Source organism: Hemiscyllium ocellatum, chromosome 2, assembly GCF_020745735.1.
Source record: "Hemiscyllium ocellatum isolate sHemOce1 chromosome 2, sHemOce1.pat.X.cur, whole genome shotgun sequence".
In the NCBI taxonomy this organism is placed as follows: Eukaryota; Metazoa; Chordata; class Chondrichthyes; order Orectolobiformes; family Hemiscylliidae; genus Hemiscyllium; species Hemiscyllium ocellatum.
Genome location: NC_083402.1, coordinates 31,761,371 through 31,787,693, shown reverse-complemented (window position 1 = coordinate 31,787,693; position 26,323 = coordinate 31,761,371). Strand labels below are relative to the sequence as shown.

At 39.9% G+C, this 26,323-nt stretch overlaps 1 protein-coding gene across 9 annotated transcripts in view; it reads right to left on the bottom strand.

The window, feature by feature from the left end:
• The window catches only part of erbin (erbb2 interacting protein), a 256,213-nt gene that overhangs the window by 61,693 nt on the left and 168,197 nt on the right, over positions 1-26,323 (bottom strand). For all 9 annotated transcript variants that reach the window (XM_060835501.1, XM_060835530.1, XM_060835475.1 and 6 more), the window contains 3 exons: positions 7,228-7,291; positions 5,279-5,353; positions 2,204-2,348 (listed from right to left, as the gene is read on the bottom strand). In XM_060835501.1, coding sequence (XP_060691484.1) covers positions 2,204-2,348; positions 5,279-5,353; positions 7,228-7,291 — 284 coding nt within the window. The remainder of the gene's footprint in view (positions 1-2,203; positions 2,349-5,278; positions 5,354-7,227; positions 7,292-26,323) is intronic.

Below are 26,323 nucleotides of genomic sequence, written 5' to 3'. Positions count from 1 at the left end.
GTCTGCATGGGTTTCCTCTGGGTGCTCCAGTTGCCTCCCACAGTCCAAAAATGTGCAGGTTAGGTGAATTGGCCATGCTAAATTGCCCGTAGTGTTAGGTGAAGGGGTAAATGTACGGGATGAGGCCTGAGTGGGTTGCGCTTTGGCGGGTTGGTGTAGATTTGTTGGGCCGAAGGGCCTGGTTCCACACTAAGTAATCTAATCTAATATAATTATTTCAAGATGTGACCACTGCAAATAAACATATTGATTATTATGGTGTTGTGCTGGGATTTTCTGGCTTTATGGCTCAAGAATACAGTATAGAATAAAGATATCATCCTCTTGACCTGCCCATCTTCCTTCTCACCTATCCGCTCCAACCTCCCCACTGACCTATCACACAATCACTCCCCCCACCAACTGCATCCACCTTCCCACCTACTTCTCCCAAGCCCCACCCCTAGTCCATTTACCTCCTACCCCCTCCACATTCCTGGTGATGGGCTTATAGCTGAAACGTCAACTTTCCTGCTCTTCAGATGCTGCCTGAACTGCTGTACTTTTCCAGCATCACCCTTTTTAACTCTCAAGGTAAACATAGCTTAAGAGATAATGACAGCTTTAATCTAGCTTCACTTAATCTGTTCAATTTTATTCTCATTTTCTGCCATCTAAACATTGTTTTGTTTCACAACACTACATTCGGCCTTATTTATGTTTCTTATCTTATGTATGGTAGCTCAGTGGTTAGCACTACTACTTCACAGCACCAGGGATCCAGGTTTGATCCCACCCTTGGTGACTGACTATGTAGAATTTGTGCATTCTCCCCGTATCTGCATGGGTTTCCTCTGGATGCTGCAATTTCCTCCCACAATCCAAAGATGTGCAGGTTAGGTGGATTGGTCAGGCTAAATTGTCCATAGAGTCCAGGCTAGATGAGTTAGCCACAGCAAATGCAGGATTACACAGATAGGGTTGGATGGTCTTTGAAGGGTTAGCGTGGACTTGATGATTCTATGATTCTAAGTCTGCAAAGAGTTGTTGGCTAAAGCAGATTGAGAGATTCACTTGGTGATTAAAAAAGGTAAACCAACATGGAACTTTGGTGTGCTTTCCTCATGAACTGGAAGTTGCTTTGTATATCCTCAATATGTATTCCCTCATCTCAAGACATTGATTTTAATTTTAAGCATAGTGTACAAGGTGAAATATATCCAAACAACAACAAATTTAGGTTAAAATCTTGAAAATGATATTACTCGTAACTACTAGGAAATGCAAACTGTAAATGAGCTCTATCCAGAATAATAAAGTAGCAACAAAATATAAATCACCAAGCTTTACAAACTTAATAACTTTTAGAAATAATAAGAGTTACAGCACGTTTTCACATTTTACCATAACATATCAGCAGCAAATACCATTGGTTTTACAATGATGGCCTTGTTCTAATTTATTCAATGTGTTGCTAAAGAATAAACTATTGTCTTGAGCATCAGAGAGAATGTGACATGTCAAATTCTGTGGCATTAACATTCTAAGAGAAATTAGACAGATATTAAGCAGCTGACATTAAATTTTAAAAATTGTCCTATAAATTATAAACTTAATAGTTTCACATTGCCCTGCAGCTCTAGCATTACCAGTTTTCTACATTAATATAAATGTTAATTATGCAATAAGAGTATAGAAATATTGGAAACCTTGGAATAAATTGATATTTGCAATTCAAATGGCTCTTATTTTTTGGATTGTTATTTCAAAAAACCCTAGTTGATCATGGATTGAAATACCATTAAAATTATGTAAGACACAGAAATGTGGGCGGCACGGTGGCACAGTGGTTAGCACTGTTGCCTCACAGCGCCAGAGACCTGGGTTCAATTCCCGCCTCAGGCGACTGACTGTGTGGAGTTTGCACGTTCTCCCCGTGTCTGTGTGGGTTTCCTCCGGCTGCTCCGGTTTCCTCCCACAGTCCAAAGATGTGCAGGTCAGACGAATTGGCCATGCTAAATTGCCCGTAGTGTTGGGTAAGGGGTAAATGTAGGGGTATGGGTGGGTTGCGCTTCAGCGGGTCGATGTGGATTTGTTGGGCCGAAGGGCCTGTTTCCATGTTCTAAGTAATCTAATCTAAAATATTCTAGTTAATACTTTTAGACAAAGAATACTTTCTTTTTCAAACATTCACAAATATATTATACACTTGGAAGTAACAAACCAATTGTTTCAGGGAGCTGTTGGAGCACGTTGCTAGACAGCAGCAAGTCCTGAAGGTTCTCACAACCTGATATGGCATCATCAATCATTTCCACATTGTTTTTGGAAACATCCAAGTAGGTCAACTGCTTTAATTTGCCAATAAACTAAAAGAAAGAAAATAAATAGAGCAGAAATTTAATATTCAGTTACATTTATATCACAGAGATAATACCAATTAAGAGCCCCTTTGACAGTTCAGCTGCTCAGGCACAGTATCTGACACAAACATACTAAAAAAGCCTCAGATTCTAACATTAATGACTGGTGAACATGTAGAGCACAGTGAGGGCAATGTTGCAGGACAAAAACTGGCCTTGATGTTTTGCAGGAAATGGAGTTTAAATGGAAAAACTCTTGCCAAAACTGCATATTTCCAAGTATGAGATGTGATCAAATTCAGATGTATGTTCCTCCAAATTGAACAGTTTGGTAACATTCACGACCTAGACTCACATATAAAATGATGTGTTTGCACAGACGTGAAGGACAACCAGTGCCCATGGAACAATGTCATTGGAAGGAACCAATATCTTTAAGGAGTGCAGAAAACTGGTGAACAAAAAAACACTGTAGCAAAGCAAGCAAAATTCTGCATTTGCCAAAAACTGTGGGAATTCTGATGCGCGAGATGTTCAACCCCAGCACACCACTACGTGAATCAGGAGTACTGCTCAAAATTATAGCCCAAATTCAATTATTAGAGTGTACACAGTAGGTCTCATCTCAATTATAACACAAGATTCCCTCATTATCAGGAAAAACATTTATTTTATACACAGCTAACTCAAGTTCAGTTTCATTCCACATCAATAAATTGATAAAATTTGGTAGAATAGTGATTCAGATGTAATACCTTGAAATTGCTCAGGAATCATGCCGTAGATTCTCCTATCTATCCACTTTCAGTTAATAAGTAAATCAAATGATATGAACCCAAAAAACTCCAGTCAACTAATCCAAATTTCCCAACATTAAATGTAAGGATGCAAAGTAAAAACATGCTTCTTTGCATCACTTATACATAAAAAGGACTTTCCCTTCCAAAAAGAAAAACACAAAATACATGACCTACATATTTAGTAAACGATTAACATCTCCTGTAACTAAAATAAAATCCTAAGAGAATTTAAAAGAATAATCACAAGCAAAGAATGCTCAACCGCCTCTAAGAAAGAAAATGCATGGAATTTTGTTTGGAATTATTACTAATGCTCCATTTCAAACATTATTTCATATGAGCTATTTTGGCTATGTCAGCATACCTGAAACCTGCCACAATACCTGTGACACTCTTATGAAAACAACACATTGAGGAGATACAGCTAACAAATGGATGACACTTCAAATACTTTCTCAGAATCTGGATTTTCAGCCAATACCAGAATTTATCCTCTCAGTTATTAATAGCAGAAGTTAAACCTTCTTGAAAGCTAAATGGTCTCATGCAATTGCAGGAGAATATGTTGGATCACAAGACCATTATTTCGACCACCTCAAAACAAAAACAAACACCTTTCAGAATCAAATTATCCTGGTTAAACTGGTGCACTGTGACATTGTAACATGAAAATAATTGGTTCCACACATAAAGTTTGAAGGATATGACCATTTTAGACCCTTACAGGATCCCTAACATTTCCTGATAGTCACAGAAAAGGCCCCTTTCGCTCAATACATCAACATCAGTCAAAAAAACACCAAATCATTCCAATTCCATTTTCCAGCACTTGGCATCACAGGCACATATTTAAAAACTTCTTAAGCAGCGAGTCCCCAATTCCCACCACCCTCTGGATTAAAAACTTCTTCACATCTCCTCTAAACCTCCTACTCCTTACCTTAAATCTATGCCCCCATGTCATTGATTCCTCTTTCGAGATTGAAGATTTCTTCCTGTCTACCTATCTATGTCCCTCATTCATGTCTCTCTCAATTTCCTCTGCTCCAAGGAAAACCGCCCCAATCTGCCCAGTCTCTCTCCATACCTGAAACTCTCCAGCCCAGGCAACATCCTGGTAAACCTCCTCTGAATCCTCTGAGTGTGGTCACATCCCTTATCTTTTGTCTACCTTCCTAACCACATTAGACAACTCTCTCTTCACCTCTCTGTAGCTGCCCTTATTTTAAGTCGAAGATCTATTTTTAGATTGGAGTTGTTCTCCCTCAAACTAAAATTGAAATAGTGTCACACTGTGATTGCTACCCTCCAGAATCTTTAACAACAAGATCACTCATTAATCCTGCATTACTACCTCAATCTAAAATAGCTTGTTCCTGGGTAGATTCTGCAACATACTGATCTAAGAAACAATTCTTGATGTATTGTACAAAGTAAGATTCATGTTACCCTACCCCATCGAACTTGTCCAATCAAATTACAAATTAAATCACCAATGAAAATTGGAGCCTTTCTTACACAATTCCCAGTTTATAACTTGCCCTTTAGTGAGGCAACTTCTTGGGGCCTACATTTGACTCTTGCCCATGACCTTTTTCCCTTGTTATCCCTTATTGCCACCCAAACTGATTTGACATCATGATCTATTGCACCTATATCACTAATCACCGCTGCACCGATACCTTCCTTTATTAACAAAGCTACCTCACCATCTTTTCCCATTCTCAAGCAATGTTTCAGAAGCTGCTGGCACTGCTCTTCCCTCTCATACTTTATGAAGCTGCTAACCCTGCTGTCTCTCTCTCTCTCTCGAAATTTTAGAAGCTTCTAACTTTAGTCACTTGCACAGTTTCAGATTCTACTTTTTCCGTGCTCCACTACTCTTTATGAAACTTAATGTGTGTGTTTTGGAAACACGATTCCCCAAGCCACATTATCACTACTCACTGTCAATTTGAATTAGCATAGTATTTAAGGGAAAATTGTTCAGCATCAATTGAATGCTTGTGGTCAAGAACCAAAAGAGTTAATGAGTTTCCAATTTCATTTCACCCAATTAAATTTATGTAATATTCATTTAATAACTATGTGGTTAAATTAGTGCAGCATCAATTAGCGCCACAGCACGACACATACCCCCGGGAGAATTGCAAGTCTATTGCCATCCATCCAAAACTCCTTTAGTGCAGTCAGTTGTTCTAATACTTCAGGCTAATAGGGAAACAAATCAGAAGAGACATTTAAAGAAAAGCATATATAAAATCAAAGCACTGATGTGTTGTTCAAAAGGAGTCTACGTATCTTTCTAAACCATTTGATCAGCAGCTATAATTGAATCAGCCTATTTAGAAAGAATATCTCTGCTTGAAATTCAGAAACAGTAAGTTACACTGAGATTTCTTTTGGAATGAAGATAAAACAGGTTACATAGCATTAACAAAAACTAATGCAACTTGGCTCTAAGTTTTAAACCAAAAAAGTGTGTTTTTAGAAGAATACAGATCTGCACATTGTCATGGTGCAGCAGGTAGCCAGCAAGGCTAATGGATTGTTGGCCCTTATTTCAAAGGGGTTGGAATATAAGAGTAGCAAAGTCTTATAGGAAAAAGTGAGGTCTGCAGATGCTGGTGATCAGAGCTGAAAATGTGTTGCTGGTTAAAGCGCAGCAGGTCAGGCAAAATCCAAGGAACAGGAAATTCGACGTTTCGGGCCAGAGCCCTTCATCAGGAATGAGGAAAGTGTGTCCAGCAGGCTAAGATAAAAGGTAGGGAGGAGGGACTTGGGGGAGGGGCGATGGAGATGTGATAGGTGGAAGGAGGTCAAGGTGAGGGTGATAGGCCGGAGTGGGGTGGGGGCGGAGAGGTCAGGAAGAAGATTGCAGGTTAGGAGGGCGGTGCTGAGTTCGAGGGAATCGACTGAGACAAGGTGGGGGGAGGGGAAATGAGGAAACTGGAGAGATCTGAGTTCATCCCTTGTGGTTGGAGGGTTCCCAGGCGGAAGGTGAGGCGCTTTTCTTCCAACCGTCGTGTTGTTATGTTCTGGCGATGCAGGAGTCCAAGGACCTGCATGTCCTTGGAGGAGTGGGAGGGGGAGTTAAAGTGTTGAGCCACGGGGTGGCTGGGTTGGTTGGTCCGGGGGTCCCAGAGGTGTTCCCTGAAGCGTTCCGCAAGAAGGCGGCCCGTCTCCCCAAAATAGAGGAAGCCACATCGGGTGCAGCGGATGCAACTGTACAAGGTGCCGGTTAGACCACATCTGGAGTACCGAGTGCAGTCTTTGGTTTACTTATTTAAGAAAAGATATTATTTCTTTAGAGCAATTCAGAGAAAGTTTACCGCAATGTTCCATGGTGTAGAGGAGCATAGGTCAGGACTACTCACTGGAGTTCAGAAGAATGAAGGTGATTTCAATTAAACATATAGGATTCTTAAGGGGCTTAACTGGGTAACAGCTGAGAGAATACTTCCCTCATGTAGGAGTTTATGATGAGGGCATAATCACAGAATAATGGTGCTCCAAATTCAGATGGAAATAAGGAGGAAGTTATTTTCACAGAGTTGCAGGTCTTTGGAATTCCTTGCCATTGAGCACTGTAGGGGCAGGGTGCTTTGCATATTTAATGCCGAGATAAAATCTTCATCAGTAGGGAAATCAAGGGCTATGGGAAATGGACAGGAACATGGATGTGAGGAAATGTCAGATTAGACATTCTTCTATTTAATGGCAGAACAGGCTTGGAGGGTTTCGGATGGTTTATCCCTGTTCCTACGATCTTACGGAAACCTATACAAATTTTCAATTGAATGATAAACCTTGCCACTGTTTTTGACCTTTACCTTGCTGGACAATCTTCTCAGCTTTGTAAATCCTGATTACAAACTCTTTTTCCGAGTATGATTACATTTTTAACTTGTGTTTTGCAATATAATTTTAAATTTTGTGCTTTAAGGTAACCTTTTCTCCATCTGAATGAACAATACAGCTGTGTTCCTGAAGGCATTTCATAAATGTTTTAAAACAAGAATTAAGTGCTTTACAAATAACTAAGATATGCACCAGTGAGTATTTATTTTCCTGGAACTACTTACCACTTCTGTGAATTCATTACTTCCCAAATCTAATCTCTCCAATTGGGTGAGTCTGCTCATGGTTCTATAAAGATTAAGGCCAAAAGTAAGATACAAAAAAGCAAAGCAGTAGTCATGAAACAGATTACTGAACATTCAGAGATACTTTTGAGACACAGGTATTTAGATTACAGATTTTTTTTTAAAAGTTTTCTATTCTGGGATTGTTTGCTTTTTAAACAAAATGACATTGGTGAGATTTTACAACATGTACAATTGTTTCAGAACCAAAATAAAACAAAGAATTCCAGATTCTGGAGATTTGAAACAAACAAAGCCAGGACTTGGAGAAATTCAGCAGGTTTGACAGCATCTGTAGAGAGAAAGACAGTTAACGTTGAGTCCAGTGACCTTCTTTCAGTATGAAAGGGGGTCTGAAGGAGGGCTACTGGACTTTAACTCTGTTTTTCTATCCAGTGTTTCATGTTTCAATTGCAATGGTCCTCCTTCAGATCCTTTTCCGTACTGAAGGAGGGGTCACTGGACTCCAAACATTAACTCTGTTTTTCTCTCTACAGACACTGCCAAACCTATTGAGTTTCTCCAGCAATTTCTGTTTTTGTCTGCTTCATAAATTACATTGTAAGTTAGTGGGAAATCCAGCATTACGCGGTCTTTCAGTCTTGTAATTCTAAAGCAAAATGCGGTTAGTTTGTTTAAATCAATCACTATTGGAAATGATAATCATAAATCAATTGCTTTTTAAAAAAATTGAATGCATGTTTATTTCAGACAAGCAAACCATACTTAGTTATAGCTTTAACTCTCTTCCATTTGCTGTGATATCAGGTTAGTCTGACATTCCGAATAGCTTGTAATTTGAAACAGATGGCAAGACTCAAAATGTTCAAGTACCCTTAAAATGTACGTTTTTTTTAAAAATGGTCACACAAGAAGAGCAAGAATATAAATTCCTTCACACCAGCATGGAAAATACACTGATAGTTCATTGTTCTGATCATCACAGTGATAAAATCTTGATTGATAACAGGTTGTTTGCTAAAATGTTATTTCAAACAAAGCCTTCCAGTTTGTAGAAAATGAACATTACAGGAAAGTTTCTGTGGACAGCTAAGTCCAACTTCAAAACAGGCCCTGGCCCTATAACAGCTGATTAGCTAATTACAATGGGTCAGAATGTACTGTGAAGATAACAGAGACACAAAGACATTTGTCATTTGTTAAGTGTAAGTCAAACAGCAACTTCAAGTGAGAGTCGATACATGGTCAAACAGATCAGCCACAGTCAAGATGTGCTGTTTCAGTACCAAAAATAGAACCTCACCAAATCCAAACAGTTCAGCAGCTTTATATGTCTGTGCTTAAATGGCAGATATGAAAACACTTGCAACAAAAAAAAATCAAGGCTTGTTCGTTTTAGTCCAAGCACCCTTTTAAAAGGTGTGAAAAGTCTGAATTACCACCAAAACTGTCACTCTGGAATGAAGAATTACTGGTAGAGTGCAATTCTCTCAGCTTTTACTTTTGTTCAGAATGTCTTTAAGTTTCTGTTCTTAAAAAAAAAAAGTTTTGCTTTATTCTTTCATCGGATGTTGACATCACTGGCAATGCTGACATTTGTTGTCCTTGTCTAACTGCCTTGAACTGAACAGTCAGCTAAGCCTTTCAGAGGGCAGTTAAAAGTTAACCAAAAGGCTGTAGGTCTGCAGTCACATGTAGGAAAGGATGGTGGAATTCTTTCCCTAAAAGACATTAGTGAACCAGATGGGTTTTCTGCAACCAATGTTCATGGAGTCATAGAGATGTACAGTACAGAAACAGACTCTTTGGTCCAACCCGTCCATGCCAACCAGATGATATCCTAAATACATCTAGTCCCATTTACCAGCATTTGACCCATCCTGAATCCTTCCTATCCAAGATGCCTTTTAAAATGTTGGAATCGTACCAGTCTCCACCACTTCCTTTGGTAGCTCATTCCATATACACACCACCCTCTGCATGAAAAAGTTGCCCCTTAGGTCACTTTCCCCTCTCACCCTAAACCTATGCACTCTAGTTCTGGACTCCCCCACCCAGGGAAAATACCTTGTCTATTTACCCTATCCATGCCCTTCATGATTTTATAAATCTCTAAAAGGTCACCCCTCAGCCTCTGACGCTCCAGTGAAAACAGCCCCAGCCTATTCAGCCTCTCCCTATAGCTCAAACCCTTCAACCCTGGCAACATCCTAGTAAACCATTTCTGAACCCTTTCAAATTTCAGAATATCTTTCCTACAGGAGGGAGACCAGAACTATGGCACTTTAAAAAGGAGGAAGAGAGGCAAAAGCAGTGGCCACATGTCAGTGAATCCAACAAGAAACCTATACTGCTGTCTGACATTAGTGAATCTGCACAGCTACTGCCTTTGCTAGTCCAGTGACAACTTCCACTCTGCCGCCACCAAGCACAGTAACTGGAACACTGACAAGTAACAGGTAAAGTGAAACATCAAGAGAACTACATTATATGATATTTGGCTGGACAAAAAATGTCAGCTTTACATTAGGCTTAGCTGTTGCCCTTTTAAAGGTCCATAAGTGAAATTGTGATGAGTTAAATTTGGATGTCACAAAATTTCAATTTTATCACAATAGTCAGTCATTCTCATTGGCAAAAGAGAAAATTCAATAGAATGCTGCCCATGATAAACTGAAATTATGAACTGGTAATTCTGGATTAGTCAAATTGTGTAGGCTTTTCACATGACCATGTTAACTAATCAGCCTAGCTTATACAGAATCAACTACAGAAATATGCACTAGGGAAGATGACTCTGTGCTATGTACAATAGAGGCAATTGCAAAATGCAGTATGCTCTTCAACTAAGCATCACAAAAACACCAAAAACATGCTTGACTACACTGATACATGGCAGACAGTACTGCGACATCCAAACACAATGCACCAAGCAGAAAAGGATTACTGCTTTTCTTGGGTTAAGTCTGAGCATTTGTCAATGCCTTTCAATAGACCAGCAATTGTAAAGGGTAAACTGAAAAGTAAAGATAGTTTTCTATCTATTTACTCCATTACTATGTTTCAATTTATAATCTTTTTCAGACAGTGTGTTGTAGGGTTATATAGCAGTCATTTCAGTTATTCGGAAGCTCCACTTAACAGATTTTGGGAGAATGCCAAGATTCATCATGATTTTCCTGTATTTCACCAAATGTTGCTGTAAATAAATATGTATTAGGCCTTGAGAGACTTTTTTTGAAAAAACAAAATTACTCCCGTTAATTTTTTTTGGCTTCTTCCAATAAAATATCTTTTTCCCTCTTTGGGCATTAAATTCAATCTTACATTCAATGATGTTCAATCCTCAATTCTTCAATCTGATAGATTTAAGGAGATGGACAATTGTTTATAAGTTCACAGGTCCCAGTTACCTACTTCTGCAATTTAGTAAAACATCTAGTAAATCAAACAGGCACAGGCAAGTCTAACGAACAGCAGGCGCCACTTATTCACCAGCTGTAGTAAATTTTGGCACAAGAATATTCTGTCACAGCATTTCACTCAATCTGACAATATTTTAACTCCCAACAGCAAAACAAAATTGATCTTTAACTGATGCTAACTCTAATCCCAGAAGCATTTTGAGTCGAAATCAACAGACTTGAATTAACTTGGAAATCAGATAGTTCAAGATTGTGAAACGTTAATAAAAGATGAGCTTGGAAAAGAATGCTGATTGTTCTTTGATAAATTAACCAGGTGACATGCACATGCTATGAAAACTTCTCGGCTGTGCAGTCTGAAAGGCAGAACCTATACTCTTGGCCACAGTTAATCCAAACAATGTCCTTGGGTCTTACTAGGTATGACTTGCATAACAAACAGATGTGGAGTGGATGCTTCCTCTTGTGGGGCATTCTAGGACGTGAGGCCATAGTCTTAGGGTCAGGGGTAGCAAATTTAAAACAGAGTTATGGGGAAACTACTTCGCCCAAAGGGTTGAGAATCTGTGGAATTCACTATCCCCCAAGTGCAGTGGATGCTGGAACAGTGAATACATTTAGGGAAGGGTTAGACAGATTATTAATTGGTAATGGGTTAAAGGGATATGGAGAGAAGGCTGGAAAATTGGGGTGAGGAACATTTCAGCCATGATTGAATGGCAGAGTAGACTCAATGGGCCGATATGGCTTAATTCTGTTCCTATATTTTATGAACTTATAAATGTATTAGACAAATATCTTTCCAAGTACAGGTATCTCCCGCTTTTTGAATGTTTGCTTTACATGATTTTGCTTTTATGAAAGACTGACATTAATACGCATTTTTGGAAATCCGAAGAGGATTTTCGCTTTTATGAAAACGGCGATACTTTTTCCCATATAAATCATGCATCTTTGTTTTATGCCATTTTTGGCTTATAAAAGATTTCCTAGGAACGGTCTACTTTCAGGTATAGCGGGGGCTACCTGTATATTCAGGACTGGGCAATAGCCAATCTATAATCATGCAATTGCAATAGCATTCATTTTTCAAGTTGAAAAACAGATCTTCATTTAAAAAGGTTAATTTATGATTTCATCCAGAGTTCTGAACATGGATTATTTACTCATTAACACCTGTTTTTTAAATCTCAATCTATATAAGTATAGCTCTTATTAACAATACCCATCAACCCACCAAAACAACATACTACTGACAACACAACGGTTGGCACAATGGTTAGCACTACTACCTCACAGTGCTAGGGGGATCCAGGTTCAATTCCAGCCTTGGGTGGAATCTGTGACAGCAAGTTTGAAAATGCTCCGTGTCTGCGTGGGTTTCCTTTCGATGTTCTGGTTTTCTCCCACAGTCCAAAGGCGTGCAGGTTAGGTGGATTGGCCATGCTAAATTGCCAATGGTGCCCAGGGATGTGCAGTCTAGGTGGATTAGCCATGATAAATTGCCCATAGTGCTCAAAGATTTGCAGTCTAGGTGGATTAGTCATGAGGAATGCAGGGTGTGGGGGCTGGATTTGAGTGGGATACACCTTGGCAGTTTGGTGCAGACTCAATGAACTGAACTCTCTGTACTGTTTGGATTCTATTATGGATAAAGGTTGTTACCAGTGCCTAAATGTACAAAGAAACAATGCCCAAATTATGGTGATACAAGGTGCTGAAGCTGCAACTGTAGACAAATTACTGTAGCAACACCAAACACCATGGTGTACATAACTAAGATACTTGGCATTGCTAAATTGGCATACCACACCATTATGCTCTATGGAATAAAAAAAAAGTGAATGAACTATTAAATAGAGACCCATTGAAAGTGTTCTATTAAACATAAAACAAAACTATTGAACATATAAGCTGTAGAAATGTTAACAAAGCCAGTGGATTTAGTTTAATTAAAGGATTTGAACTCAGGTTCTGATCAAGTGAAGCCTGGTTCTCCAAATGCCAAAGGTTTCCCCAGTGTCTAACTGGGATATGTATGCCAAATACATTAGTGCTCGTGAACATTAAATTCAGCAAGCACCTGTTTCAACTATATAACTCATCTTTTAAGTGATTAAAAGGTCCTCCAATCCTTTTATGATTGTAAGTTTTGTCTCTTGTTTTGCCAATCCCAATGGAATTAAAATTCATACAGACACAAATATCACTCATTTTGAAAGTAACAGCAACATTATGCTGGTCAATCGTACTGACCAAATTCTCTTAGAACATGTCAGCACCACCAGGCCTACCCCAAGTATTCAGAACTGTCAAACATAAAGGAGGTTGAGAGTCAACCTTACAAAGGTTTATAAAATAATGATGGATATAAGTAAGGTCAACACCAAGTGTCTTTTCCAGAGGGTGGGGGATTTCAAGACTTAGGAGCATATTTTTAGGGTGAGGGGAGAAATGTTTAAAAAAGACATGAGAGGCAACTTTTTTTAAACACAGAGCGGTTCATGTGTGGAATGAACCTCCAAAGAAAGGATGGATATTTAAGAGATATTTAGATAAGTACATGAATAAGAAAGATTTGGAGGGATATGGGCCAAGTGCAGCCACTGGGACTAGTTTAGTTTAGGATTATGGTCAGCATGGACTAGTTGGGCTGAAGGGTCAGTTTCAGTGCTGTATGTCTCTATGACGATGTGGACATCATGCAGTATCACCTATTTCAGCTCCTTTTACAGGGATTTTTCAAATCAATCCAGTATGCAATAAGATACTTATTCACCTTTGTGAATCCCACCTTGATTTTCATGGATACATTCACAGCCTTATATTAAGCCACGTTCTGCTTTTCTTCTTTCCATATTAACTTTTGTCAGAAGCAACCAAACATAGCTCAAGCCTTTCTTTCATATATAATAAACTTCTAATTTCCTTTATTTAAAGTAGATTGAATATTTCAGTGACTGACTGCACAATAAACAAACAACAACAAAACTTGTGGTCAATCAAGACCATAAGACACAAGCCACTTGGCCCATTGTGTTTGCCCTGTTACTCAATCATGGCTGGTATGTTTCCCATCCCCATTCTCCTGCTTTCTCTCGTCATGAAGCAGGTCACCATCTGGGATCTGACTTAACCAATATCATCCATCAGTTGGCTTCATAACAACACTAATCATCTTCCAGAACATAGTTTATTTTTAAAAGCAAATTACTGCGGATGCTGGAATCTGAAACCAAAAGAGAAAATGCTGGAAAATCTCAGCAGGTCTGGCAGCATCTGTAAGGAGAGAAAAGAGCTGACGTTTCAAGTCTAACTGACCCTTTGTCAAAATAGTTTATTTCTACATTGTTTGTACGTGGAGATTGTCAGTATTGTAACAATAGTAAAGCTTTACATAATTTTCAGGGGATGACACCTTTTGTTTGAACATGCAATTTACATCAAGTCTAAATGTGCACAACCTTTCACCCGTGGAAGTGATATGCCTCAGGTGGGTACTGTTCTAAAACTGGAACTCTGTTCATATTCTGTTCACTTTCCTGCTACATTGTTTACCAGTTTATGTGGGGTAATGCAGCGAATCAAATGCAGGCTGGATGCTGTCATCAGCCAATTAGTATCTAGGCCGACTTAGAGTCAGAGATGTACAGCATGGAAACAGACCCTTCAGTCCAACCTGTCCATGCTGACCAGATATCCCAACCCAATCTAGTCCCACCTGCCAGCACCCGGCCCATATCCCTCCAAACCCTTCCTATTCATATACCCATCCAAATGCCTTTTAAATGTTGCAATTGTACCAGCCTCCACCACATCCTCTGGCAGCTCATTACAACACGTACCACCCTCTGCATGAAAACGTTGCCCCTTAGGTCTCTTTTATCTTTCCCCTCTCACCCTAAACCCATGCCCTCTAGTTCTGGACTCCCCCACCCCAGGGAAAAGACTTTGCCTATTTACCCTACCCATGCCCCTCATGATTTTGTAAACTTCTATAAGGTCACCCCTCAGCCTCTGACGCTCCAGGGAAAACAACCCCAGCCTGTTCAGCCTCTCCCTACAGCTCAAATCCTCCAACCCTGGCAATATCCTTGTAAATCTTTTCTGAACCCTTTCAAGTTTCACAATATCTTTCCGATAGGAAGGAGACCAGAATTGCATGCAATATTCCAATAGTGGCCTAACCAATGTCCTGTACAGCCGCAACATGACCTCCCAACTCCTGTACTCAATACTCTGACCAATAAACAAAAGCATACCAAACGCCTTCTTCACTATCCTATTTACTTGCGACTCCACTTTCAAGGAGCTATGAACCTGCACTCCAAGGTCTCTTTGTTCAGCAACACTCCCTAGTACCTTACCATTAAGTGTATAAATCCTGCTGAGATTTGCTTTCCCAAAATGCAGCACTTCGCATTTATCTGAATTAAACTCCATCTGCCACTTCTCAGCCCATTGGCCCATCTGGTCCAGATCCTGTTGTAATCTGAGGTAACCCTCTTCGCTTAAAAATGAGGTCTGCAGATGCTGGAGATCACAGCTGCAAATGTGTTGCTGGTCAAAGCACAGCAGGCCAGGCAGCATCTCAGGAATAGAGAATTCGACGTCGCTGTCCACTACATGTCCAATTTTAGTGTTGTCTGCAAACTTACTAACTGTACCTCTTATGCTCGCACCCAAATCATTTATGTAAATGACAAAAAGTAGAGGACCCAGCACTGATCCTTGTGGTACTCCACAGGTCACGGGCCTCCAGTCTGAAAAACCCTCCACCACCACCCTGTCTTCTACCTATGAGTCAGTTCTGTATCCAAATAGCTAGTTCTCCCTGTATTCCATGAGATCTAACCTTGCTAAACAGTCTCCCATGGGGAACCTTGTCGAACGCCTTATTGAAGTCCATATCGATCACATCTACTGCTCTGACTTGTTCAGAAATATTTTTCATCCACAATAGAGTAGAGGTTATGGGCATCAGATGGAAAAGTGGAGGTACGGGCCAATAAGATCACTCTATGGTCTTACTAAATGGTAAATATTTTCTATCGACCTGCTCAGATAGGTTACTACATGCCTCTGGAGCAGGTGCGACTTGAACCGGGTCTCCTGGCTTAGAGATACAGATGCTACGACTTTTCAAGAGAACCCCCTTTTATTGATTGGTGAAGCAGGAGCCAAATGGGCTAGATCTGGTCTAATTTCCAAAACAATGTTGATCATGGCACCATTAGAATATGAAAGGCTTGAACATGGGATTGATCAGTACTGATATCAAATGGGAACACATTACTCAAATATCTTTTGATTGTTTTTTTTTATTTTTGATTCACTTCTCTTTTCAGTTAACATAACTTCAAAAGTAGTCAGGGTCTAATGTTTTTATTATTTTGTTATGCACCAAGAGTCAGTAGGAATGCTCACAGAAAGCTAATTCCCACGATAAGACTTTTGCCAGTTATGTGGGTTACTACGACTAGGCGAGTGCTTAACGCTAAAATCTTTTATTGTTTTGAAATATACTGTAACTTAAACAAAGCAATATAATCTAACCAAATCTGCTGACTTAGCTTGTACTTCTGGTTAATGATATTAATTAAGCTCGATTTGCAACTCTCAGTGCATCATATGGTCATGGGATGTATTATTAGAGAGATCATGGTTGTTGCCTGAGCTCTTTCCAGTGATATTTATCCAGAGAACTACTAAGCACTTGGAACACACTCTGAAAGTTTATTTCAGAACAAGTCTCTGCTTGTTTGAAAACCTACTTTCACACAAAGCATCAGAACAAAAATGGCAGGCAGGCTGAATCAAAGAAAATATTTCATCTTAATTGTTTCTGGAAATAAAGTCATTGGAAAGTCACTACAGTCCTCGCAAGACTATAGAGTGCTCTTTGAATAGAGTGAGATGACAACTGATGACAGTCAAAAAGTGTGCTGCTGAAAAAGCACAACCAGTCAGGAAGCATCGGAGGAGCAGGACAGTCAATGCTGCAAGCATAAGCTCTGCAACTGGAAGAACTGATTTCTGATGAAAAGCTGATGCTTGAAATGTCGACTCTGCTGCTCCTCGGATGCTCCCTGAATTGCTGTGCTTTTCCAGCACTACACGTTTTGACTCTTAATTCCAGCACCTGCAGTTCCCACTTCTCCTGGACAACTGATGATGGTTTAACCTGAGGGTCACCACACCTCACATGAGGGGAGAGTTTGAGAAGATAGGACCTTCACACCAAACTTAATTGGTGCAGGAATTGAACCCATGCTGTCGCTGTCGCTGTCACTGCATCACACAAACCAGCTCACCACTCAACTGAGCTTTTCTTTCCTGAAAATATCGGAAGCTCCAAGGTCATGTTTCAACCCACCCAACAGAACCTTCATAGGCTCATATAGAGTCACAGAGATTTACAGCATGGAAACAAATCCTTTGGTCCAACTTGTCCACATCGACTAGATACCCTAAATTAATCTAATGCCATTTGACAGCACTTGGTCCATATCCCTTCCTATTTATATACCCATCTAGGTGCCTTTTAAATGTATTTGTACCAGCCTCTAGCACTTCCCCCGGCAGCTCATTCCATACATGTACCACCCTTTGCATGAAAAAGTTGCCCCTTAGATGTCTTTTAAATCTTTCCCCTCTCACCAATGTCCTCTCGTACTGGACACCCCCAGCCCCCAGAGAAAGTACCTTGTCTATTTACCTTATCCATGCCCCTCATGACTTTATAAACCTCTATAAGGTCGCCCCTCAGTCTCTGACCCTCCAGAGAAAACAGCCCTAGCCACTCAGCCTCTCCAAATAGCTCAAACCCTAGCATAGCATTAAGTGGAAAGGCCGAATGCCAGCACAGTGTGTTAAAAACTTTATGTTTGGAAGTAAGCAAACTTTTGAAATGAGCATCTTACCACGTAGAATAGTAACATTTTAAACAATAGTGAATAAAACCCAAAAGAACTACAATGCTGGAAATCAAGATCTGTCGGCAACTGTGGAGAGAAATCAGAGTTAACGTTTCAGGTCCAGTGACCCTTCCTCAGAACTGATGGTAACTAGTGGCCAATATTTTCCTACTTCCATCAGTTCCAAGAGTGACTGGACATGAAATGTTAACTCTGATTTCTCTTCACATATGCTGCCAGATCTGCTGAGCTTTTCCAACAATTTCTGTTTCTGCAAACAATAATGAATATGATTATTAAACAAATTGACCAAGTAAATTATGCACAAAAAACGACTTAAAATATACATTTCACCAAATTTTGGAATTATTGGCAGAAATTCTGAATTGCAACAATGGGGTATAATAGAGGGACCTCGATTATCCACACACCTTGGGTGAGGAGCATTCTAGCCAGACAATCGAATGTTTGGATAATCGAATGCCAGATAATTGAGGTTCCTCTGTAGCAACAAAGTGGTGATGTTGCTAAACTAGTAATTTAGAGGCGTTAATTAATTATGTGGAGACAGGAGTACAAATCTCAACATGATTGCTGGAAAATTTAAACATAATGAACAAAATCTGGAATAAACGGCTCTCATCATTAAGCATGCCTGTGAAAGTGCTGAATTTTCCTAAAAATACATTTGGCTCACCACTGTGCTTTAGGGAAAAAAATCTGCCATCCTTATCCAATGTAGTTTTACAATTAACTCCAGACCTACAGCAATGCGGCTGGTTTTGAACTATTCTCTATAAAGGCCTAAGGAGTCATTCTGCTTTGTTCATGAAAATGGCTCACCACCACTAACACCTTCTCAATGGCAATAGAAATAGACAGCAACTTCAGACCTTAACAGAGACACATGTGAATGACCAAGAAAAAAACACAGATCCATTAAAACAGATCAAAGCAAGTCAGGCTGATTCAGAAACATAACGCTAAATGCCAGAGATGGGGCACTGCTCAGTTATTCTTATTGTACTTGGAAATTAATCAAGGCAAAGAAAAGGATCCAAGGACTAAAGCTGACATCACAGAGTGAAAGAAAGAAGCTGCAGGCATTTTTCTTCTCCAATGACAGCAGTTCTTAAAGCCAGTTGCACTCACTTTATATTTTTCTTCATTTGATGCACTATTAATCCATTAAACAATGTGCTTCACAAAAAGTACGTTCAAACCTAAACAGAAGAGTCAAACGAGGGAACACAAACAACGAAACTGGGTGCAGGAGTGGGCCATTCAATATAATCATGTCTGACCCTCTAACTCAATGCCAATTTCTCTCCTTCTCCCCATACCCTTTGGTGCCTTTAAAAGCTAAAAAATTATCAAACTCAACCCCGAATATACTCAGCTTCCACAGCTTTTTGTGGTAGCAAGTTGCATAGGCTGGTCACCCTTTGAGTGAAGATATGTTTCCTGTTTTCTGAGACGGTGACCCTGCATCCTGGAGTCCCCAATGAGGGAAATATCCTCTCCCCAGCTAGTCTGTCCAGCTCTGGTCAAATTTTATGCCTTTCAATAAGACCCCCCTCACATCCTTCTAAACTGTGGTGAATTCAAGCCAAGTTGAATCAACCTCTCCTCCTAGACCAGTCCAGCCATCTCTGGCATCAGCCAGGTGAACATTCACTGCACTCCCTCTATGGCAAGTATACATCATCTCAAGTCAGAAGACCAAAGCTTTGTGCATTACTCCAGGTATGGTGTCATCAAGGAGCTGTGTAACTGCAGTAAGACATCCTAACGTTTGAACTCAAATTCCCTTACAAATTGCCTTCCTAATTGCTTGATGCATATGCCTGTTTACATTCAATGACTGGTATACAAGGTCACCCAGATCTCTTTGAACATCCCCGCTTCCCAATGTAGCACCATTTAGATAATACTCATCCTTTCTGTTTTTTTACACTTAAGTATATAACTTCAATTTATCCACTTTATACCTCAACTGCCATATGTTTGTCTAGACACTCGACCATGCCCTGTAGCCATCTCGCACACTCCTTACAAATTACAGTCTCATCTAGTCTTGGGTCTTCAGCAAACTTGGAAATATTGCATTTGGTTTCCTCATCTAAAACATGAGCTCTAGACAGCTGAAATTATGACAATTCTTGGAGGGGTAGGGTCAGTGTTGGCACAGGAAACTAAATGCTTTTTGCAAATAATGGTAGCAACCGATACAGGTAACCAACTGAACACGGATTTGTGCATCTGCTACATCCAGGTTTGTTCCACCAGTAGCCATTTGCAATACCCAATGGGATCTGGTTTCTCAATATGTGCAGACGCAATGGGCAATACAAACGGTGCAGTGAAGAGTGAATTTTGGCATCACATTCCTGAAACTCAAACTACAAGTTCAACTGCTTTAAGAAAGCCAACGTTATTTTTTTTAAATACCAGTCAATAATGTTCACGTCAAAATGCCGGACAAGATAATAAATTCAATATCAATAAATTGCTTATTACGGCTTCAAGTAAGGAGCTGAAGATTTTAAAGACGATTCAAATTAAGCAAGGCTTTAAATGAAGAAGGACTTTAACTCAAAATGCTAATCCATCCTTCCTCAAATGGTGACAATTTTCTTTAGATTAGATTAAATTAGATTAGATGAGATTCCCTAGTGTGAAAACAGGCCCTTTGGCCCAACAGGTCCACACCGACCCTCCAAAGATTAACCCACCCAGACCATTCCCTCTGATTAATTCATCTAACACTATAGGTAATTTAGCAATGCCAATTCACCTGACCTGCACATCTTTGGAGTGTGGGGAGGAAACTGGTGCACCCGGAGGAAAACCATGCAGACACAGGGAGAATGTGCAAACTCCACAGAGACAGTCACCTGTGGCGGGAATCGAACCTCGTCCCTGGCACTGAGAGGCAGCAGTGCCAACCACTGAGCCACAGTGCCTCCCCTTTTAACAGGGAAATAGTAATGTGGTGGTAATAGCGTTGGACTAGTAATCCAGAAGCCCAGGCTAATGGTCTAGGAACAGGAGTTAGAATTCCACCACAGCAGCTGATGGAATTTAATCTGAATAAATAAACTATTGACAATCATTGCTGATCACTATAAAAACCCACTCTGTTTACTTATGTCTTCAGGGAGGGACATCTACTATGCTAAATATGATTCCAGGTCCAAAACAGGAATCCCAACAACCCTCTGAAATGGCCTAGTTAAGTCACTCAGTTGCACAGCTGTTAAGATTGCGCAACAAATGCTGGCATTATGCTGTTATTAAAATAAACTCGAGTTCTGGTTTAATTCTGTGGCCACTATTCAGTCAACGTAAACAAAGACAATTAATGAAAATCTTGAATTTAGGACAGGAATTGAAACAAGACCAACCATTCAGTACATCATCCAAGTAACTCTTAAACCCATCTCAAAACTTTAAAACAAAGGGTGCAGTAGGTCAATAATAATCTGCTCACCTTTAGACTTGGGACCTAACACAAAAAAATAAGCCACTATAGAAAATGGAAAAGCTGGACATAAAAGCTTTTCTCTACTTGGAGGCAGGATGTGCCTGACTTGGGAGCAGTTAGTTCTCATACTATGTGTAAAGAGTCAACATGCTACATAATGAAGTACACATCAACTGAATTGAAATGCAAATTTTGTAAGGCGTTAAAAAGCACTTAAATTACAACACAAAGCCAAACAACAGCAGAAGCAAGTGAAAAATAGCATTGAACAATCCAGATCTAAAGCCCTGTGCCATTGTGAATGACAATGAACAATTAATTGGAAAAGGCAACCAAACAAATATCCATCTTCAATAATGGAGGATCCCAGCATGTCAGTGGAATAGACATGGCTGAAGCAACTAGAAGCACTCTCCACCAGAAGTGCTGAGTGGATGATCTATCTCAGCCTCTTCGAGGTCCACAGTATCACAAAGGTCAGTCTTCAACCAACTGGATTCACTCCACGGGATATCAAGTTAGGACCATTTGACTGGGACTCCAACCACCATCAGTGCACTGTGGCAACTGAAAGTACCAGCTACAGAATTCACTGTACAAACAAACCAAGCTTATTGCAACGGCATCTTCCAAACTTGCAACCTTCATTATTTACAAAAAAAGGGCAGCAGATGCATGGGAACACTAATTCTGCTAGTTCCCCTTTAAGACATGCACCGTTCTAACACAGAACTCTCATCATTCCTTTACTCTCACTAGGTGAAAACCGAGAATACTGTTCCAAACAATAGAGTGGATGTACCAACACGAGCTAGACTGCAACGTTTCAATAAGAATTAGAATTTTTAGAATTAGAATTAGACTCCCTACACTGTGGAAATAGGCCCTTTGGACCTACAAGTTCACATCGACCCCCTCAAAAGAGTAACCCACCCAGATCCATCCCCCTATCCTACATTTGGCCCTGACTAATGTACCTAACCTACACAATCCCTATGGGCAATTTCGCTTGACCAACTGCACATCTTTGGACTGTGGGAGGAAACCGGAGCACCCGGAGGAAACCCACACAGACGGGGGAGAACTTGCAAACTCCACACAGACAGCTTCTCAAGGCTGGAATTGAACCCGGGTCCCTGGCACTGAGAGGCAGCAGCGCTAACCACTGAGTAACCATGCCACTCACCACTACTTTCACAAGGACAATATTTTTTAAAAATTATGATACAGTTGAAACGTTTGAATCATTATATTTAGCTAGAAACTGGTGAGTGCATCTATTGCCCCGTCAAGGACATATCTCTACATTAAAATTGCATAACATTTATTTCCAGCACTCCAAAACTCTTCAAAGGAATTACATGAATTACTCGAGTAATCTTTTGACCGAGTGTGATTTGCTGCTTGGGTTTCCACTTAGCCATTAAATTTTGGGTGCTTTTAACGATAGACATTTTCCTGACAATCTATATTGAACATCCATGTTTACAATCTTGCAATGAGCTAAACAGTGATTAACTTGGTTAGATTTTGCACTTTTCTGGTCCATACTCAAACAAACAGTGACATCAACAGCAAACGAGTGCAGCTGAGATTGAGTACAAACTTCTGGAGTTTGGATGGTAGGGAGTTAGGTGATGGGGAGGATGGTGTTTATTTATTTGTTTGCATTTGCTTTGCCCTTCCATTGTAAAGGGAACAGATAGATGTTTCTCTCCAGGATGGTATGATGCCTTGCAGGTGCTATGTCCTAGTGTCTCCACAGAATATTCTGTAGGGGAAGTGTGAATTGTCATTGCACATATAAATACCAAAAACAAAGATAATAAAAGGGATGAGGTCATGAAAGCAGAATACTGGGAATGAGGAAACAAATCAAAAAGTATGGTCTCAAAAGACAGTGATCTCAGATTGCTAACAGTGCCACACTAGTCAGAGCAGAAATAGCAGGATATATCAGATTAATATGTGGCTGGAGAAATGGTGCAAAGGGAAGGGTTTCAGATTCCTGAGACACTGGTTCTGGGGAGGCAGGAATCGTAGAAACTGAACAGGTTACATCTGGGCAAGACCAGGCCTGATGTCCTTGGGGAGCATTTGCTGGTACATTTTGGGAGAGTGGAAACTAAACTGGCAGGAGTATGGGAACCTAAACAGAGAAACACAGGCAAAAACAAAAGGCATAACTGAAAATAAGAGAAGTTCTTGGCAGAAAATTCAAATCATAGTGCTAAATAATGTGAACAGGACTACAAATGTTAAGACAGCAATACTTTAGGTTCTGTCATAGCACGTGCAGCATTCACAACAAAATGGATGAAATTAGTTGGTTGCAAATAGATATAAAATGAATGGGATATAGTTGGGATTAGGGAAAACGTGGCTGCAGGGCGACAGGGATGGAAACTGAATAGCCAAGAATAGTCAGATTTTAGGACAAAGAGGAAAGGAGTTGGGGTGGCATTGCTGGTTAAAGAGGACTTCAGTGCAATAATAAGGAAAGATACTAGCTCTAGATGAGATGGAATCTGTATGCATAGATGTCATAATTAAACATCAAGGGGCAGAAAACAATTGTATAGCTCTGTATGGACCCCAAAACTGTAATGGCAATGTTTTGGAAAGCACAAAACATCACATCTGAGCCACAAGCAATAAAAGGGATAGCTGTAATTACGGGCGACTTCAAGCTCCACATAGATTTGGGCAAAACAAATCACTAACAATGTCATATAGGAAGCAAGTCTGGAGTGTATAAGAAATGGCTTTCTGGATGAACATATTGGGGGATAAACTTGCTTCCCATATGCCATTGTTAGTGATTTGTTTTGCCTAATCTATGTGGAGCTTGAAGTCGCCCATAATTACAGCTGTACCTTCTTTTGCTTGTGGCTCAGATTTGATGTTTTGTGCTTTCCAAAACATTGCCATTACAGTTTTGGGGTCCATACAGAGCTATACAATTGTTTTCTGCCCCTTGATGTTTAATTATGACATCTATGCATACAGATTCCACCTCATCTAGAGCTTGCATCTTTCCTTATTATTACACTAAAGTCCTCTTTAACCAGCGATGCCATCCCAACTCCTTTCCTCTTTGTCCTAAAATCTGACTATTTTAGACTTCCTAGACTGGGTACTGTGCAATGGGAAAAGAATAATTGACAATCTAACTTTGAGAGGTCCCTTGGCAAAGAATGACTATAATATGATGCAATTCCTCAATAAAGATGGAGAGTGACAGAGTTGATTTTGAAACTAGGGTCCTGAACCTAAAAAGAGGAAATTATGATGGTTTGACACGTGAGCTGATTCTAGGGAATTGGGAAGTGTTACTTAAAAGGGATATTTGTGGACAGGCAATGGCAAACGTTTTAAGAATGCATTGATGAATTGAAACAATTTTTCATTCCTGTCCGGCACAAAAACAAAAGGCATTAGGAAAGTGGGCCAGCAATGGCTAATGAAGGAAATAGAGATCAGATCCAAGGGAGGGGCATACAAATTAACCAGAAGAAGCAGACTTGAAGATTGGGAGTAATTTAGATTTCAGCAAAGAAGGACAAAGGGATTGATTAAGAGAGGGAAAATACAGTAGGAGAGAAAGATTATGGGGAATATACTTCGAGGTTTGTGAAGAGAAACAGATTGGTGAAGACAAGCATAGGTCCCCTTACAAACAGTAATAGGGGAAGTTATGAAGGGAAAATAAAGAGAAAGGTTAATTGAATTCATATTTTGGTCCTGTTTTCACAAATGAGAACACAAATAACACTCCAAAAATATTGGGTAACACATGGTCAAGTGAGAGGGAAGAACTGAAGGACATGAGTATTAGTAGGGAAATGATGTTGGGCAAATTGATGAGATTAAAGGTCAGCAAATCCCCAGCGCCAACAATCTACATTCCAAAGTACTTAAGGAATTGGCCCTAAAATACTAGACACATTAATGGTCATCTTCCAAGATAGCAGAGACACTGAAATAGTTCCTCTGGATTGAAAGGTAGCTAACCCCATTATTCACAAAAAGAGTTAGAGGGGTAACAGGGAATTATAGAACCTGACATCAATAGAAGGGAAAACACTAGGCTTCATTTCAAAAGATGAAACAACAGAGTCTATTGCTTAACAGCCAAGCTTTCAACAATTTGAAAAACAGTGACAAGATCAGACAGAGTCAGTATGGATTAATGAAATGGAAATCATGCTTAACAAATCTATTGGAGTTTTGAGAGAATGTACTGCCTAGAATTGATTGGGGAAATCATTACATGCAATTTATTTATACTTCCAGAAGGCATTTGATAAGGTCCCAAATAAGAGATCAGAATGTGAAATTAAAGCACATAGGATCAGGGGTAATGTATTGACTTGGGGGAGAACTGGCTGGCAGACAGGAAACAAAGTCTAGGGAAAAAAGAAAGTCATTTCCTGAGTGGAAGCCAGTGAACAGTGGGGTACCTCAGGGATTAGTGTGAGGGCCTCAGCTAGTTACAACATATATTAATAATTAAGATCAAGGAACTAAATGTTGCATCTCCAAGTTTACAGGCAACATCAAACTGAGTGGGTGAGCTGTGAGGAGGATGCAGAGATGTTTCAGTGCAATTGTGACAAGTTGATTGAGTGGGCAAATGCATGGCAAGTGAAGTATAATATGGACAAATGTAAAATTATCTACTTTGGGAATAAAATCAGGAAGGAAGATTAGGATGTGAATAGTGATGGATTGGGAAAGGGGGAGGTGCATTAAGACTTGGGTGTCTGGGGAGAAAGTGAAGATTATAAATGCTGGAGAGTTAAAGGCGAGTCAAACAGGGTGATGCTGGAGAAGCAAAAGAGGTGAGGCAACTGCCTGAACCTGCTGTGCTTTTCCAGCGCCACACTTGTCCTGATACATTAGTCACAGAAAGCAAGCATGCAGGTTCAACAGGTGGTTAAGGCAGCAAATGTATGACAGCTTTCATAGTGAAAGAATTTGAGTACAGGCAAGAATTCAATTAAGGGCCTTTGTGAGACCACACCTGGGATTAGTGTGCTATGCTGATGTCCTTATTGAAGGAAGGATATTCTGGCTATGGAGAGTGTGCAACTGAGGTTTACCAGACTGATTTCTGGATGACAGAACTGACAGATGAAGAAAAACAGGATCTGTTAGAACCATATTCACTGGAGTTAAGAAGAATGAGGGTGGACTCTCACAGAAACCTTTAAAATTCTAACAGGACTACAGAAGGTAAACAT